General features: G+C 42.2%; 1 protein-coding gene across 3 annotated transcripts in view; it reads left to right on the top strand.

The window, feature by feature from the left end:
* Positions 1-17,743, top strand: part of nrap (nebulin-related anchoring protein) — a 99,768-nt gene that overhangs the window by 21,036 nt on the left and 60,989 nt on the right. For 2 of the 3 annotated variants that reach the window (XM_071346972.1, XM_071346971.1), the window contains exons 12-17: positions 2,293-2,400; positions 7,617-7,730; positions 9,003-9,101; positions 11,532-11,630; positions 13,393-13,500; positions 15,246-15,347. In XM_071346972.1, coding sequence (XP_071203073.1) covers positions 2,293-2,400; positions 7,617-7,730; positions 9,003-9,101; positions 11,532-11,630; positions 13,393-13,500; positions 15,246-15,347 — 630 coding nt within the window. The remainder of the gene's footprint in view (positions 1-2,292; positions 2,401-7,616; positions 7,731-9,002; positions 9,102-11,531; positions 11,631-13,392; positions 13,501-15,245; positions 15,348-17,743) is intronic. The other variant, XM_071346973.1, reaches the window with a different exon arrangement.

The raw sequence follows: 17,743 nt of genomic DNA, 5'->3' as shown, positions 1-17,743 counted from the left end.
CAGAGAAAGGTCCTAAAAATTGTCAAATACTCTAGCCACCCTAGTCATAGACTGTTCTCTCTGCTACTGCATGGCAAGCGATACTGTAGCGCCAAGTCTAGGTCTAAGAGGCTTCTAAACAGCTTTTACCCCCAAGCCATAAGACTCCTCAACACTTAATCAAATGGCTAGCCAGACTATTTGCATTGCCCCCCCTCTTTTACACCGCTGCTACTCTCTGTTGTTACCATCTATGCATAGTGACTTTAATAACTGTGCCCACATGTACATATTTCCTCAACTAACTGGTGTCCCTGCACATTGACTCTGTACTTTTCTGTATTTTACTGCTGCTCATTAATTTGTTACTTTTATTTTTTAATCTTATCCATATATATATATATAATATACAGTGGGGAGAACAAGTATTTGATACACTGCCGATTTTGCAGGTTTTCCTACTTACAAAGCATGTAGAGGTCTGTCATTTCTATCATAGGTACACTTCAACTGTGAGAGACGGAATCTAAAACAAAAATCCAGAAAATCACATTGTATGATTTTTAAGTAATTAATTTGCATTTTATTGCATGACATAAGTATTTGATACATCAGAAAAGCAGAACATAATATTTGGTACAGAACCCTTTGTTTGCAATTACAAAGATCATACGTTTCCTGTAGTTCTTGACCAGGTTTGCACACACTGCAGCAGGGATTTTGGTCCACTCCTCCATACAGACCTTCTCCGGATGCTTCAGGTTTCGGGGCTGTCGCTGGGCAATACGGACTTTCAGCTCCCTCCAAAGATTTTCTATTGGGTTCAGGTCTGGAGACTGGCTAGGCCACTCCAGGACCTTGAGATGCTTCTTACGGAGCCACTCCTTAGTTGCCCTGGCTGTGTGTTTCGGGTCGTTGTCATGCTGGAAGACCCAGCCACGACCCATCTTCAATGCTCTTACTGAGGGAAGGAGGTTGTTGGCCAAGATCTCGCGATACATGGCCCCATCCATCCTCCCCTCAATACGGTGCAGTCGTCCTGTCCCCTTTGCAGAAAAGCATCCCCAAAGAATGATGTTTCCACATCCATGCTTCACGGTTGGGATGGTGTTCTTGGGGTTGTACTCATCCTTCTTCTTCCTCCAAACATGGTGAGTGGAGTTTAGACCAAAAAGCTCTATTTCTGTCTCATCAGACCACATGACCTTCTCCCATTCCTCCTCTGCATCATCCAGATGGTCATTGGCAAACTTCAGACGGGCCTGGACATGCGCTGGCTTGAGCAGGGGGACCTTGCGTGCGCTGCAGGCTTTTAATCCATGACTGCGTAGTGTGTTACTAATGGTTTTCTTTGAGACTGTGGTCCCAGCTCTCTTCAGGTCATTGACCAGGTCCTGCCGTGTATTTCTGGGCTGATCCCTCACCTTCCTCATGATCATTGATGCCCCACGAGGTGAGATCTTGCATGGAGCCCCAGACCGAGGGGGATTGACCGTCATCTTGAACTTCCATTTTCTAATAATTGCGCCAACAGTTGTTGCCTTCTCACCAAGCTGCTTGCCTATTGTCCTGTAGCCCATCCCAGCCTTGTGCAGGTCTACAATTTTATCCCTGATGTCCTTACACAGCTCTCTGGTCTTGACCATTGTGGAGAGGTTGGAGTCTGTTTGATTGAGTGTGTGGACAGGTGTCTTTTATACAGGTAACGAGTTCAAACAGGTGCAGTTAATACAGGTAATGAGTGGAGAACAGGAGGGCTTCTTAAAGAAAAACTAACAGGTCTGTGAGAGCCAGAATTCTTACTGGTTGGTAGGTGATCAAATACTTATGTCATGCAATAAAATGCAAATTAATTACTTAAAAATCATACAATGTGATTTTCTGGATTTTTGTTTTAGATTCCGTCTTTCACATTTGAAGTGTACCTATGATAAAAATGACAGACCTCTACATGCTTTGTAAGTAGGAAAACCTGCAAAATCGGCAGTGTATCAAATACTTGTTCTCCCCACTGTATATATTAACTGCATTGTTGGTTAGGGGCTTGTAAGTAAGCATTTAACTAAGGTCTACACCTGTTGTATTCGGCGCATGTGACGAACAAAATTTTATTTTATTTGTTTGGGCCAAATATAGGCCGGTCCGGTATGGACTTCTGTGGACGTTGAAATCAATGCCGGTCCGGACCAGCGTTTTAATTTTTGTTGGGTCCGTACCGGCATTGATTTCAACGTCCACAGAAAAAAAAGATGTTCATGGATGTCGCCCTATACTCAGTGGGGTCAAAGAGTGACATTTTATATTTTCCTACAGAACAAGTACAAGGAGAAGTATACCAACCACATGAAAGGGCACTATGAAGGCTCTGAGATGGACAAGAATGCTGTACACGCTATGAACGTCAGAAAGCTGGCAAGCAATGTAAGACTTTCTTTGTTTTTAATCTGAACTAATACACTACATGACCAAAAGTATGTGGACACCTGCTCGGCGAACATCTCATTCCAAAATCATGGGTATTAATATGAAGTTGGTCCCCCTTTTCCTACTATAACAGCCTACACGCTTATGGGAAGGCTTTCCACTGGATGTTGCAACGTTACTGCAGAGACTTACTTCCATTTAGCCACAAGAGCATTAGTGAGCTCGGGCACTGATGTTGGGCGATTAGGCCTTGCAATTCATCCCAAAGCTGTTCGATGGGGTTGAGGTATTTCTATTTGTATTTATTATGGATCCCCATTAGCTGTTGCCAAGGCAGCAGCTAGTCTTCCTGGGGTCTGGAAAAGTTAAGGCAGATATACCATTTTCAAAATATTACAACACATTCATTACAGAATTCACAACACACTAAGTGTGTGCCCTCAGGCCCCTACTCCACAAGCACATATCTACAACACAAAATCGATGTGTACTTGTGTATATAGTGCATATGTTATCGTGTGTACAGTGGGGAGAACAAGTATTTGATACACTGCCGATTTTGCAGGTTTTCCTACTTACAAAGCATGTAGAGGTCTGTCATTTTTATCATAGGTACACTTCAACTGTGAGAGACGGAATCTAAAACAAAAATCCAGAAAATCACATTGTATGATTTTTAAGTAATTAATTTGCATTTTATTGCATGACATAAGTATTTGATCACCTACCAACCAGTAAGAATTCCGGCTCTCACAGACCTGTTAGTTTTTCTTTAAGAAGCCCTCCTGTTCTCCACTCATTACCTGTATTAACTGCACCTGTTTGAACTCATTACCTGTATAAAAGACACCTGTCCACACACTCAATCAAACAGACTCCAACCTCTCCACAATGGCCAAGACCAGAAAGCTGTGTAAGGACATCAGGGATAAAATTGTAGACCTGCACAAGGCTGGGATGGGCTACAGGACAATAGGCAAGCAGCTTGGTGAGAAGGCAACAACTGTTGGCGCAATTATTAGAAAATGGAAGAAGTTCAAGATGACGGTCAATCACCCTCGTTCTGGAGCTCCATGCTAGATCTCACCTCGTGGGGCATCAATGATCATGAGGAAGGTGAGGGATCAGCCCAGAACTACACGGCAGGACCTGGTCAATGACCTGAAGAGAGCTGGGACCACAGTCTCAAAGAAAACCATTAGTAACACATTACGCCGTCATGGATTAAAATACTGCAGCGCACGCAAGGTCCCCCTGCTCAAGCCAGCGCATGTCCAGGCCCGTCTGAAGTTTGCCAATGACCATCTGGATGATCCAGAGGAGGAATGGGAGAAGGTCATGTGGTCTGATGAGACAAAAATATAACTTTTTGGTCTAAACTCCACTCGCTGTGTTTGGAGGAAGAAGAAGGATGAGTACAACCCCAAGAACCCATCCCAAACGTGAAGCATGGAGGTGGAAACATCATTCTTTGGGGCTGCTTTTCTGCAAAGGGGACAGGACGACTGCACCGTATTGAGGGGAGGATGGATGGGGCCATGTATCGCGAGATCTTGGCCAACAACCTCCTTCCCTCAGTAAGAGCATTGAAGATGGGTCGTGGCTGGGTCTTCCAGGATGACAACGACCCGAAACACACAGCCAGGGCAACTAAGGAGTGGCTCCGTAAGAAGCATCTCAAGGTCCTGGAGTGGTCTTATCAGTCTCCAGACCTTAATCCAATAGAAAATCTTTGGAGGGAGCTGAAATTCCGTATTGCCCAGCGACAGCCCCGAAACCTGAAGGATCTGGAGAAGGTCTGTATGGAGGAGTGGGCCAAAATCCCTGCTGCAGTGTGTGCAAACCTGGTCAAGAACTACAGGAAACGTATGATCTCTGTAATTGCAAACAAAGGTTTCTGTACCAAATATTAAGTTCTGCTTTTCTGATGTATCAAATACTTATGTCATGCAATAAAATGCAAATTAATTACTTAAAAATCATACAATGTGATTTTCTGGATTTTTGTTTTAGATTCCGTCTCTCACAGTTGAAGTGTACCTATGATAAAAATTACAGACCTCTACATGCTTTGTAAGTAGGAAAACCTGCAAAATCGGCAGTGTATCAAATACTTGTTCTCCCCACTGTATATGCATGTTTCTGTGCCTATGTTTGTGTTGCTTTACAGTCCCGCTGTTCCATAAGGTGTATTTTTATCTGTATTTTAAATCTGATTCTACTGCTTGCATCAGTTACCTGATGTGGAATAGTTCCATGCAGTCATGGCTATGTAGTACTGTGCGTCTCCCATAGTCTGTTCTGAAGTTGGGGACTCTGAAGAGACCTCTGGTGGCATGTCTTGTGGGGTATGCATGGGTGTCTGAGCTGTGTGCTAGTATTTTAAACAGATAGCTCGGTGCTATCAACATAAATAAATACAAGTTGTGATGAAGTTAATCTCTCCTCTACTTTGAGCCATGAGAGACTGACATGCATATTATTAATGTTTGATCTCTGTGTACATCCAAGGGCCAGCTGTGCTGCCCTGTTCTGAGCCTATTGCAATTTTCCTAAGTCCCTCTTTGTGGCACCTAACCACACGACTGAACAGTAGTCCATGTGCGGCAAAACTAGAGCCTGTAGGACCTGCCTTGTTGATACAGCTGTTAAAAAGGCAGAGCAGCGCTTTATTATGGACAGACTTCTCCCCATCTTAGCTAGTGTTGTATCAATATGTTTTGACCATGACAGTTTACAATCCAGGGTTACTCCAAGCAGTTTAGTCACCTCAAGTTGCTTAATTTCCACATTACTTATTAGAAGATTTAGTTGAGGTTTAGGGTTTAGGGAATGATGCCAACTGTAAAGGTCAGGGCTCTGTGTTGGCCAGTAAATGTCAGGGCTCTGTGTATGCCGGTCAAGTTCTTCCACACCGATCTCAACAAACCATTTCTGTACGGACCTCGCTTTGTGCATGGGGGCATTGTCATGCTGAAAATGGAAAGGGCCTCCCCCTTCTGGAATCACAGAATCGTCTAGAATGTCATTGTATGCTGTAGCGTTAAGATTTCCCTTCACTTGAACTAAGGGGCCTAGCCCGAGCCATGAAAATTAGCCCCAGACCATTATTCCAAGAAAACCATAATAGAATGCATCTACTGTATTTCTATGATTAAACATACCAATATGTACAGTGCTTTCGGGGAGTGTTCACACCCCTTGACTTTTTCCACATTTTGTTGTGTTACAGCCTGAACATAACATTTATTAAATTGAGTTTGTGTGTCACCGATCTACACATAATAGCCCATAATGTAAAAGTGGAATTTAGTTTTTTGGACATTTTTACAAATTAATAAGAAATTAAAAGCTGAAATGTCTTGAGTCAAAAAGTATTCAACCCCTTTGTTATGGCAAGCATTGGCTGACTGGGACAAAAATTCAGCCCTGGCATTTTAGCAACACATCATACCCTAGTGGTAATCACTATTACATATTAAGGAATTGGCATTACATTTGTGTCTCTTTCTCTGATTTCTTCCTACCGCCACTGCACCTACCGCCACTGAGCTGTCTCTGCTAGGCCTAGCATCCTTTCTCACAGCTCTGGTACCAGAAGACCAGGGGACCACACTGCCTATACTGATCCCAGCAACATCTTAGTTGTGAATGAATAAACAAATGTATTAGATAAAGAATAAAAAATACCGAATAAATGCCTAATAGGTTACCATTGGCTCATAATACCTTATAAAAGCCTAACTATTTATTTGGCTAATTAGTGCCTGGCTATCATCAAATCAAAATATATGGGTCACATTCCCAGAATACAGGATGTAAATGTTGCAGCGAAATGCTTACTCACAGGCTCTCCTCAACAGTGCAACACACACACACATACACACAGACATAAATACAACCAAGTCATAGAACCATATTTTAAAAAGGAGGAAGGGTAGTAGGAATATATACACAATATACTATGAATATACTATGAGTATACTATGAGTATACTATGAATACTACAGAATATGCTGGGATGGAAAGGTAAAGAAAGATGATACCTAGTCAGTTGCACAACTGAATGCATTCAACTGAAATGTGTCTCCTGCATTTAACTCAACCCCTCTGAATCAGAGAGGTGCAGTGGGGTGTTCGTAGTGAGGATGACTGGCTACTAGTTGGAACTTTGTGAATTCTGTTATACTCACAGACATAATTCAAACAGTTTTAGAAACTGCAGAGTGTTTTCTATCCAATACTACTAATAATATGCATATATTAGCAACTATGACTGAGGATCAGGCCGTTTACTCTGGGCACCTCTGTGCACCTTTCATCCAAGCTACTCAATACTGCCCCTGCAGCCACAAGAAGTTAACCTGACAAAAAAAGAGAAACAGATTCATCTATAATCTATTTTTTTTTGCATTGTTGTTTGCTGTTTTCTTCTGTCTTTTCCTTTTTTCTCTTTAGTTCATTCTCTTGGTTGTATCGCATTGGGGGGTTCTTGAATGGAATTAATTGTATTTTTTTTCTTTGGGGGGGGGGACTGTGGGAGGGGTCTCGAATGGTTGAGGGACAGCTATTGGGGAACTGTGGGGGGATCTTGGAGGGTTCGGGTTTCACAAGATTGTGATCATGAAAAAGGAAACTGACATATATTTTATATCACTATCATGCACACACACGCACCCTCACACATAAGGATGGCTCTGCTGCGGAAAGACTGATACATGTTCGATAGTGTCTTGATGTTGTATTGTTTGTCCTTAATGTTCTAATACTTTAATGTTACCCTTATCCTTGTGTGTTTTGTGAAAAAAAAAAAATTATTTTAAAGGGGTGTGAATATTTTCTGAAGACACTCTATATTCCATTTAGCAGACGCCTTTATCCAAAGTGACTTACAGTAGTGTATGTGTGACCAGATAGACATTAGCTACACTATGCCACCCATTAGTTTAGACAGGAGCAACGGGTAGCTCCAAACTAAGGCTCCTAACACAGGCCTATCAAATAAATGATAGAAGTACACCAGAATAAAAAAAAATAGCTTTTATTTAGAAAAATAGGATTCTGTTGTTGAGCAATACTAAGGTTTTTTGTAAAAAATATCTGTCTATCAGCCATCAGTACTCATATCTGTTCTGTCTCATGCATGCCTGTGCGTCTGTATTGGTACTGCTGGGGATCAATCACGTTTATTCAAATGTTTCTGTGACCTGCAGATTGCCTACAAGCAGGAGTATGAGCAGGAGAAAACTGACCATGTGGAATACAACTACCCAGCCACCATCACACCGGGCTACCAGAGTCAGAGGAAACTGGATCCGCTCAAGGACGTGAGTTTCCCCTTCGCCTCAAATAAGTTCAACATGGCTCTCATACCGGACATAGTAACCAAAACCAGTAAACAGGGTGCTTTCTCAGATAGAAAAACCGAAAGCAGAACATTTTGATTGGGTTCCTCTTGAGGACTGTATAATTAAAAAGTGGGCTATTTTAAAGAGCCCACTTAAGGGGGTCTAGTAGCTGGGTAAACCATTTTAAATGTGGATCATCCATTAAACTAGACTGATATATAGAGTGAGCTCAACCCATGGTATCTAAATCATAAGCGCACCGTTGACTTCACATCTTCTCAATTCTGCTCATTTTGTATTTATTATGGGTCCCTTGGCAGCTGCTACTCTTCCTGGGGTCCAGCTAAATGAATGCATTTATACAATTTTCAAAACATTACAATACTTCACAACAGATTTCACAACACATTAAGTGTGTTCCCTCAGGCCCCTACTGTACTACCACATATCTAATAAACAAATCCATGTGTACGTGTGTGTATAGTGCATATGTTATCTTGTGTGCGTGTGTGTGTATGCATGTCTCTGTGCCTATGTTTGTGTTGCTTCACAGTCCCGCTGTTCCATAAGGTGTATTTTTATAGTTTAAAAAATATATAATATTACTACTTGCATGAGTTACTTGATGTGGAATAGAGTTCCATGTACTCATGCCTCTATGTAGTACTGTATTATGGACAGACTTCTCCCCATCATAGCTACTGTTGCATCAATATGTTTTTACCATGGCAGTTTAGTCACCTGAACTTGCTCAATTTCCACATTGTTTATTACAAGATTTAGTTGAGGTTTAGGGATTAGTGAATCATTTGTCCCTCATACAATGCCTTTCGTTTTGAAATATTAAGGACTAACTTATTCATTGCCACCCATTCTGAAACTAACTGCAGCTCTTTGTTAAGTGTTGCTGTTATTTCAGTTGCTGTAGTAGCTGACGTGTCTCTTTTTCATCCTTCCATCCCTGCTGCTTTCCACCCCTTCGCATTTTATCAGGCACAATTGCTAACTTTCATAAAGTGCTGCCCCTGCCCTGAACTTGTTTGTCAACTGTGTGCGTAAGTCTCACACCTAACACAGCCCACATTCTATGGTTTTGGGGGCCGTTATCTTTACCACTGGATTCAAATAACTCAGGGGTAGAAAAAAATATGTTCAGAGGCAGCACTACAGATGTCTTTACACACTTTACACACTGTATCTTTCTACCCTGATACATTAATAATGTATTGCATCTCTCATCTTCCCATGTAGAAGAACTACAGACAGCACATTGACCAAGTCAAGTACAGCTCGGTGACAGATACCCCTGACATCGTCCAAGCCAGAATCAACGCTCAACAACTCAGCAATGTAAGTGCTTCGTGATGCTTTTTGATGTGGGGGAGGGTGAGACACTGTTGCATGTTTGACATCGATTAATAAATGTCCTTCTGACACGTTTCACCGTTAAATCATTCAGCTATTTGTCTAACCTTACCTGACCCAATGCTGAACTGTGCAGTGATGTGAGTGTATACACACCACAAGCTAATACACACACACATACACTAATAAGTAATACTACAATATACCACTTTATTTCATCATTATTTTAACAGGGAGTCCCATTGAGAACAAGGTCTCTTTCACAAGGGAGCTCTGCATACACACAATTTACAAATGACTATAGAATGCAAATATGCAACATTACAAACACACTCAAGAAACACAATCACATTCCTCAGAAAAGAGGTACCCAATCAATACTTTGAACTACCTGAGTGGCACCAGTACATCCAGTTGTTGGGAACTTTGTTTCATACATGGGATGCAAAGAAACTAAAAGCTGATTTACCTAACTTTGGGGAGACGGAAGGGATTTCCAGAGTTAGCCATCCCTGAGACTAGGTATGGTACCATACGTCTAAAGGTTATTAATGATGTTAGGTACGGTGGGAGTTTTTATAAAAGAGACTTATAAATAAAAAGATAAATGAATCAACCTACTTGACTTTAAAGAGGGCCAGCCTACTTTCTGGTAAATAATGCATTGATGTGCACTGAAGCTGTGGCCCGTAATAAAACGAAGTGTCCAAGCTACATATGTTTAAATCATTAGTCATTTTTGTACGCTGTAGAAAACAGATACTTAAATTAGTACTGAACGTGGGTTAAACTAAGGTCAATAAAGGTGTTCAGTAAAACAATAGAATCAAACTGTAGTTCAGATAGAGCCTGGTCAACAGTGGGGGAAAAAGCATACACAACAGTATCGTTCGCATACACTTGCATGTAGGGCTGTTGCATCATGACATTTCGTCAGCCGGTGATTGTCAATCAAATAACTGCCGGTGTCATGGTAATTGACCGTTAATTAACATAAACACATTTAGCATCTCCTGGCTTCCATGCATAGCCTAAAAGTCACTGATTCGGACCTTTGGAACATCTACATTTGAAGAAGTCTAATAAATCCATGTAATATAGCCTACACCATCACAATAAATCCATGATTTATTTTAGACCGGTCTAAAGAAACATGATATGAAGAACATTTAGTCTATTTCAGAAGAACGGAATAGCATACTCTGAGTTGTTCTTAGAGTACTGGCTAAGCCATATGGCTGTGGGCTACACTAGTTCATTGAGCAGTCAAGGTTTGCTTAGAATTCAGTGGCATTATTTTATATTATTTGGCAGTAGGCTACAAGCACAAATGTTCCACTAGCGGGAAAACACCATTCTCAAAAGTGACGGCAAATGCGATTATGCATGTAATGCTTTTATTATAAAGGTGAATTTTTATGGTGAAAGTGAAAATTCCCCAAACTTGAAACTCACGTGCTGCGTATGTATGCCAGTTAGGCTCTACACCCTTTGTAAAGTGGATTCATGTGCTTAATTCCATTTCAATAAGTTATTTTGCCACTTTAAATCTATGGGCTAGGCTACATGAGGTGTGAGACTTTTTGAAAAAGTCGCAAAAAAAGCCATGCGTTTCTTGCCTTACTGCACACGAGCTTTAAGGCATAGCTAATATTGTCACCCAGCAGACTATAATTGTTTTGGTCTTGTCTTGACAAATACTAAATAATATATGTGTGAAATTTGTTTGGTTTAGAATGGACCGTTATCATATACCTGTCTCGAAAAAGGGGCAGGGGGAAAAAATACGTCCTCTATGCACTTAAATAGCGAATGGAGGACACTTTTCCCGTGGTTAATTTTCATGCCAGCCAGGTAGGCTATCAGCCTGTTGTAAAGAGAAGCAATGTGCTTAATACTAGAAAAGTTGATAAATGTAGTAGGCCTAGCCTATAGAAAGCTGATGGGATCCTCCTCTTTTTAATAAAGGCCATCACTCTGTTTTCTCAAGCAATTGCATAGCCTATAGAAATGTTGCGCAACATGAGCTCATGGGCTCTCATGAAGTGTTTGAGTAGATTTTCGATAACATTTGCGTTGATGTCAGAGTGATTAGTGGGACAATAGAGTGCTGAGTACCAGGCAGTTAGCAAGTGTGGTAGGCTACTATTGACCATCAGCAGCATCAGAGCTTGGAGAAGCCCTATTAGTGACTAAAGGTCATGTGAAATTTGACTGCCATCATGACTCTTGACTGCAGATGTGGCGGTAATATGGGCACCATAACAGCCTTAATTGTAGGTTACAATTTTTTACAGACAAACCAATATTGTTAATGTATATAGTAAAAAGTACTGGAACCAAAACCAACCTATGCGGGACCCCTTTCATAATATCAAGGAAACCTGACTTGATATCTCTGATTCCCCCATGTAGAAGAACTACAGACAACACATTGACCAAGTCAAGTACAGCTCGGTGACAGATACCCCTCAAATCGTCCAGGCCAGGATCAACGCTCAACAACTCAGCAATGTAAGTAGAGCCAAAGATATACATGTACACTATCTTTCTATCCCAAACACTACACTCTATACAGTACATACAAACAGCATAGCTTTCGCTCTGCATTTGTATATACAGTGCATTTGGAAAGTATTCAGACCCCTTGACTTGTTCCACATTTTGTTACGTTTACAGCCTTAATTTAAAATGTATAAAATATTTTTTGATTCTCATTAATCTACTCACAATTCCCCATAATGACAACGCAAAAACAGGTTGACATTTTTGCAAGGTTATTCAAAATAAAAACAGAAATACCTTATTTGCATAAGTATTCAGACCCTTTCCTATGAGACTCGAAATTGAGCTCAGGTGCATCCTGTTTCCATTGATCATCCTTGAGATGTTTCTACAACTTGATTGGAGTCCACCTGTGGTAAATTCAATTGATTGGACATGATTTGGAAAGGGACACACCTGTCTATATAAGGTCCCACAGTTGACAGTGCATGTTAGAGCAAAAAGCAAGCCATGAGGTTGAAGGAATTGTCCGTCGAGCGCCGAGACAGGATTGTATCAAGGAACAGATATGGGGAGGGGTACCAAAACATATCTGCAGCATTGAAGGTTTCCAAAAACACAGTGGCCTCCATCATTCATAAATGGAAGAAGTTTGGAACCACCAAGACTCTTCCTAGAGCTGGCCGGCAGGTCAAACTGAGCAATCAGGGGAGAAGGGCCTTGGTCAGGGAGGTGACAAAGAACCCGATGGTCACTCTGACAGAGCTCTAGAGTTCCTCTGTGGAGATGGGAGAACCTTCCAGAAGGACAACTATCTATGCAGCCCTCCACCAATCAGGCCTTTATGGTAGAGTGGCCAGGCGGAAGCCACTCCTCAGTAAAAGGCACATGACAGCCCGCTTGGAGTTTGCCAAAAGGCACCTAAAGGACGCTGACCATGAGAAACAAGATTCTCTGGTCTGATGAATCCAAGATTGAACTCTTTGACCTGAATCGATGGTGTCACGTCTGGAGGAAACCTGGCACCATCCCTACGGTAAAGCATGGTGGTGGCATGTTTTTCAGCGGCAGGGACTGGGAGACTAGTCAGGATTGAGGGAAAGATGAGCGGAGCAAAGTACAGAGAGAACCTTCATGAAAACCTGCTTCAGAGCGCTCAGGACCTCAGACCGGGGCAAAGGTTCACCTTCCAACAGGACAACGACCCTAGGCACACAGCCAAGACAACGCAGGAGTGGCTTGGGGACAAGTCTTTGAATGTCCTTGAGTGGCTCAGCCAGAGCCCAGACTTGAACCCGGTCAAACATCTCTGGAGGGACCTGAAAATTGCTGTGCAGCGACGCTCCCCATCCAACGTGACAGAGCTTGAGAAGAATGGGAGAAACTCCCCAAATACAGGTGTGCCAAGCGTGTAGCGTCATACCCAAGAAGACTCGATGCTGTATTCACTGCCAAAGGTGCTTCAACAAAGTACTTGGTAAAGGGTTTGAATACTTATGTAAAATGTGATATTTCAGTTGATATTTTAATTAATTTGTAAAAATGTTAAAAAAAAAACTGTTTTTGCTTTGTCATTATAGGGTTATTGTGTGTAGATTGATGAGGGGGGGGGAACTATTTAATACATTTTAGAATAAGGCTATAACGTAATAAAATGTGGAAAAGGTCAAGGGTTCTGAATATGTTCAGAATGCATTGTATTCCGAAAGGGTTATACACATACCATATGAATAAGCGGTGCTGTAGTTTTTATTTATATAAATGATTCCAGATCAAATACAAGGAGGACTGGGAGAAGACCAAGTCCAAAACATGTGACATCGGCCTGGACACGCTGACCGTCAAGGCTGCCAAAGCATCTCGGGACCTGGCCAGTGATGTAAGCATTCCCTTCCTGTAGCTGGTACTCACACAGAACAATCCTTTCTTATGTAATGAGATATTAGTGGATAAGAATGAGGGAGGGATTGGTCATCTGATTGTACAGTGAGGGAAAAAAGTATTTGATCCCCTGCTGATTTTGTACGTTTGCCCACTGACAAAGAAATGATCAGTCTATAATTTTAATGGTAGGTTTATTTGAACAGTGAGAGACAGAATATCAACAAAAAACTCCAGAAAAACGCATGTCAAAAATGTTATGAATTGATTTGCATTTTAATGAGGGAAATAAATATTTGACCCCTCTGCAAAACATGACTTAGTACTTGGTGGAAAAACCCTTGTTGGCAATCACAGAGGTCAGACGTTTCTTGTAGTTGGCCACCAGGTTTGCACACATCTCAGGAGGGATTTTGTCCCACTCCTCTTTGCAGATCTTCTTCAAGTCATTAAGGTTTCGAGGTTGACGTTTGGCAACTCGAACCTTCAGCTCCCTCCACAGATTTTCTATGGGATTAAGGTCTGGAGACTGGCTAGGCCACTCCAGGACCTTAATGTGCTTCTTCTTGAGCCACTCCTTTGTTGCCTTGGCCGTGTGTTTTGGGTCATTGTCATGCTGGAATAACCATCCACGACCCATTTTCAATACCCTGGCTGAGGGAAGGAGGTTTTCACCCAAGATTTGACGGTACATGGCCCCGTCCATCGTCCCTTTGATGCGGTGAAGTTGTCCTGTCCCCTTAGCAGAAAAACACCCCCAAAGCATAATGTTTCCACCTCCATGTTTGACGGTGGGGATGGTGTTCTTGGGGTCATAGGCAGCATTCCTCCTCCTCCAAACACGGCAAGTTGAGTTGATGCCAAAGAACTCCATTTTGGTCTCATCTGACCACAACACGTTCACCCAGTTGTCCTCTGAATCATTCAGATGTTCATTGGCAAACTTCAGACGGGCATGTATATGTGCTTTCTTGAGCAGGGGGACCTTGCGGGCGCTGCAGGATTTCAGTCCTTCACGGCGTAGTGTGTTACCAATTGTTTTCTTGATGACTATGGTCCCAGCTGCCTTGAGATCATTGACAAGATCCTCCTGTGTAGTTCTGGGCTGATTCCTCACCGTTCTCATGATCATTGCAACTCCACGAGGTGAGATCTTGCATGGAGCCCCAGGCTGAGGGAGATTGACAGTTCTTTTGTGTTTCTCCCATTTGCGAATAATCGCAGAAACTGTTGTCACCTTCTCACCAAGCTGCTTGGCGATGGTCTTGTAGCCCATTCCAGCCTTGTGTAGGTCTACAATCTTGTCCCTGACATCCTTGGAGAGCTCTTTGGTCTTGGCCATGGTGGAGAGTTTGGAATCTGATTGATTGATTGCTTCTGTAGACAGGTATCTTTTATACAGGTAAGAAACTGACTCCCTTTAAGAGTGTGCTCCTAATCTCAGCTCGTTACCTGTATGAAAGACACCTGGGAGCCAGAAATCTTTCTGATTGAGAGGGGGTCAAATACTTATTTCCCTCATTAAAATGCAAATCAATTTATAACATTTTTGACATGCGTTTTTCTGGATATTTTTGTTGTTATTCTGTCTCTCACTGTTCAAATAAACCTACCATTAAAATTATAGACTGATCATTTCTTTGTCTGTGGGCAAACGTACAAAATCAGCAGGGGATCAAATACTTTTTTCCCTCACTGTATGTGACTGGCTGATGTGATTTGGATGGTGGCCTTGTGTTACAGATTAAGTACAAAGAGTCCTTCATGAAAAATAAAGATAAGACAAGCAATGTCAGCGACTCCAAGACCCTGCACTCTCTTCAGGCGTCCAAGATGACCAGTGAGGTAAGAATATGAAACACAATAAACACGTTGTTGCACCATATGTATTTGGACATTTTTCATTTGAACCTATACTCCAGCAGTTTGGATTTCAGATCAAATGTTTCATATGATAATCATAGTAATAAATATAGCTGCAAGAGCAATGAAAAGGATACTGGCTTGCTTTGTACATAATGTTGCTGCTACAGTCTCTTATGACCGAAAAGAGCTTCTGGACATCAGAACTGCGATTACTCACCTCAGATTAGACAAAGAGTTTTTCTTCAATGAGTCGGATGGGAGGGGTATACTACAGACACCCGACCAGGCCCAGATCCCCGTCATTTCCTGGAGAAGGAAACAAAGATTTTGGGTGCCTTGTGAGGATCAGGCGACGAGTGGCTAATCTGCCCTTGCCTTCCGTTCTGCTAGCTAATGTTCAATTGCTGGAAAATAAATGGGACGAACTGAAAGCACGTATATCCTACCAACGGGACATTAAAAACTGCAATATCTTATGTTTCACCGAGTCGTGGCTGAACAACAACATTAGGAACATACAGCTGGCGGTTTATACTCTCTATCGGCAGGACAGACCAGCAGCCTCTGGTAAGACAAGGGGAGGGGGCCTATGCATATATGTGAACAACAGCTGGTGCGCGATATCTAAGGAAGTCTCAAGGTTTTGCTCGCCTGAGGTAGAGTATCTCATGATAAGTCTACCTAGAGAGTTTATCTGTACTTTTCGTAGCTACATACCACCACAAACCGACGCTGGCACGAAAACCACACTCAATGAGCTGTATACCGCCATAAGCAAACAGGAAAACGCTCATCCAGAGGCGGCCCTCCTAGTGGCCGGGGACTTTAATGCTGGGAAACTTAAATCAGTTTAAATCAGTTCTTTAACTAATTTCTATCAGTATGTTAAATATGCAACCAGAGGGAAAAAAATTCTAGACCACCTTTACTCCACACACAGAGACGCGTACAAAGCTCTCTCTCACCCTCTATTTGGCAAATCTGACCATAATTCTATCCTCCTGTTTCCTACTTACAAGCAAAAATTAAGGCAAGAATCACCATTGACTCGGTCTTTAATAAAAAAGTGGTCAGATGAAGCAGACGCTAAACTACAGGACTGTTTTGATAGGACAGACTGGAATATGTTCCGGGATTCTTCCAATGGCATTGAGGAAATGGCAGTCACTGGCTTTATCAATTAAATGTTTTATTTTATTTAACTAGGCAAGATAAGATAAGAATAAATCCTTATTTACAATGACGGCCTAGGAACAGTGGGTTAACTGCATTTTTCAGTGGCAGAACAACAGATCTTTACCTTGTCATCTCGGGGATTCGATCTAGCAACCTTTCAGTTACTGGCCCAATGTTCTAACCACTAGGCTACCTTCCGCCCCAATCAATAAGTGCATCGAGGACGTCATCCACACAGTGACTGTACGGACATACCCCAACCAGAAGCCATGGATTACAGGCAACAATCGAACTGAGTTAATGGGTAGAGCTGGGTAGGATAGATATAGGTCTGTAGCAGTTTGGGTCTAGAGTGTCACTCCCTTTGAAGAGGGGGATGACCGCGGCAGCTTTCCAATCTTTGGGAATCTCAGACGATACAAAAGAGAGGTTGAACAGGCTAGTAATAGGGGTTGCAACAATTTCGGTAGATAATTTTAGAAAGAGAGGGTCCAGATTGTCTAGCCCAACTGATTTGTAGGGGTATAGATTTTGCAGCTCTTTCAGAACATCAGCTATCTGGATTTGGGTGAAGGAGAAATGGTGGGGGCTTTGGCGGGTTGCTGTGGAGGGTGCCGGGCAGTTGACCGGGATAGAGGTAGCCAGGTGGAAAGGATGGCCAGCCGTAGAGAAATGCTTATTGAAATTCTCAATTATAGTGGATTTATCGGTGGTAACAGTGTTTCCTACCCTCAGAGCAGTGGACAGCTGGGAGGAGGTGCTCTTATTCTCCATGGACTTTACAGTGTCCCAGAACTTTTTTGAATTTGTAATACAGGATGCAAATTTCTGTTTGAAAAAGCTAGCCTTAGCTTTCCTAACTGCCTGTGTATATTTGTTCCTAACTTCCCTGAAAAGTTGCATATCACAGGGGCTATTCAAAGCTAATGCAGAACGCCATTGGATGTTTTTGTGCTGGTCAAGGACAGACAGGTCTGGAGTGAACCAAGGACTATATCTATTCCTAGTTCTACATGTTTTGAATGGGGCATGCTTATTTAAGATGGTGAGGAAGGCACTTTTAAAGAATAACCAGGCATCATCTACTGACGGGATGAGGTCAATGCCATTCCAGGATACCCCGGCCAGGTCGATTAGAAAGGCCTGCTCGCAGAAGTGTTTTAGGGAGCGTTTGACAGTGATGAGGGGTGGTCGTTTGG

This window comes from Salvelinus alpinus, chromosome 17 (genome assembly GCF_045679555.1).
Source record: "Salvelinus alpinus chromosome 17, SLU_Salpinus.1, whole genome shotgun sequence".
Taxonomy (NCBI): Eukaryota; Metazoa; Chordata; class Actinopteri; order Salmoniformes; family Salmonidae; genus Salvelinus; species Salvelinus alpinus.
This window is presented reverse-complemented; position numbering and strand designations above follow the sequence as displayed.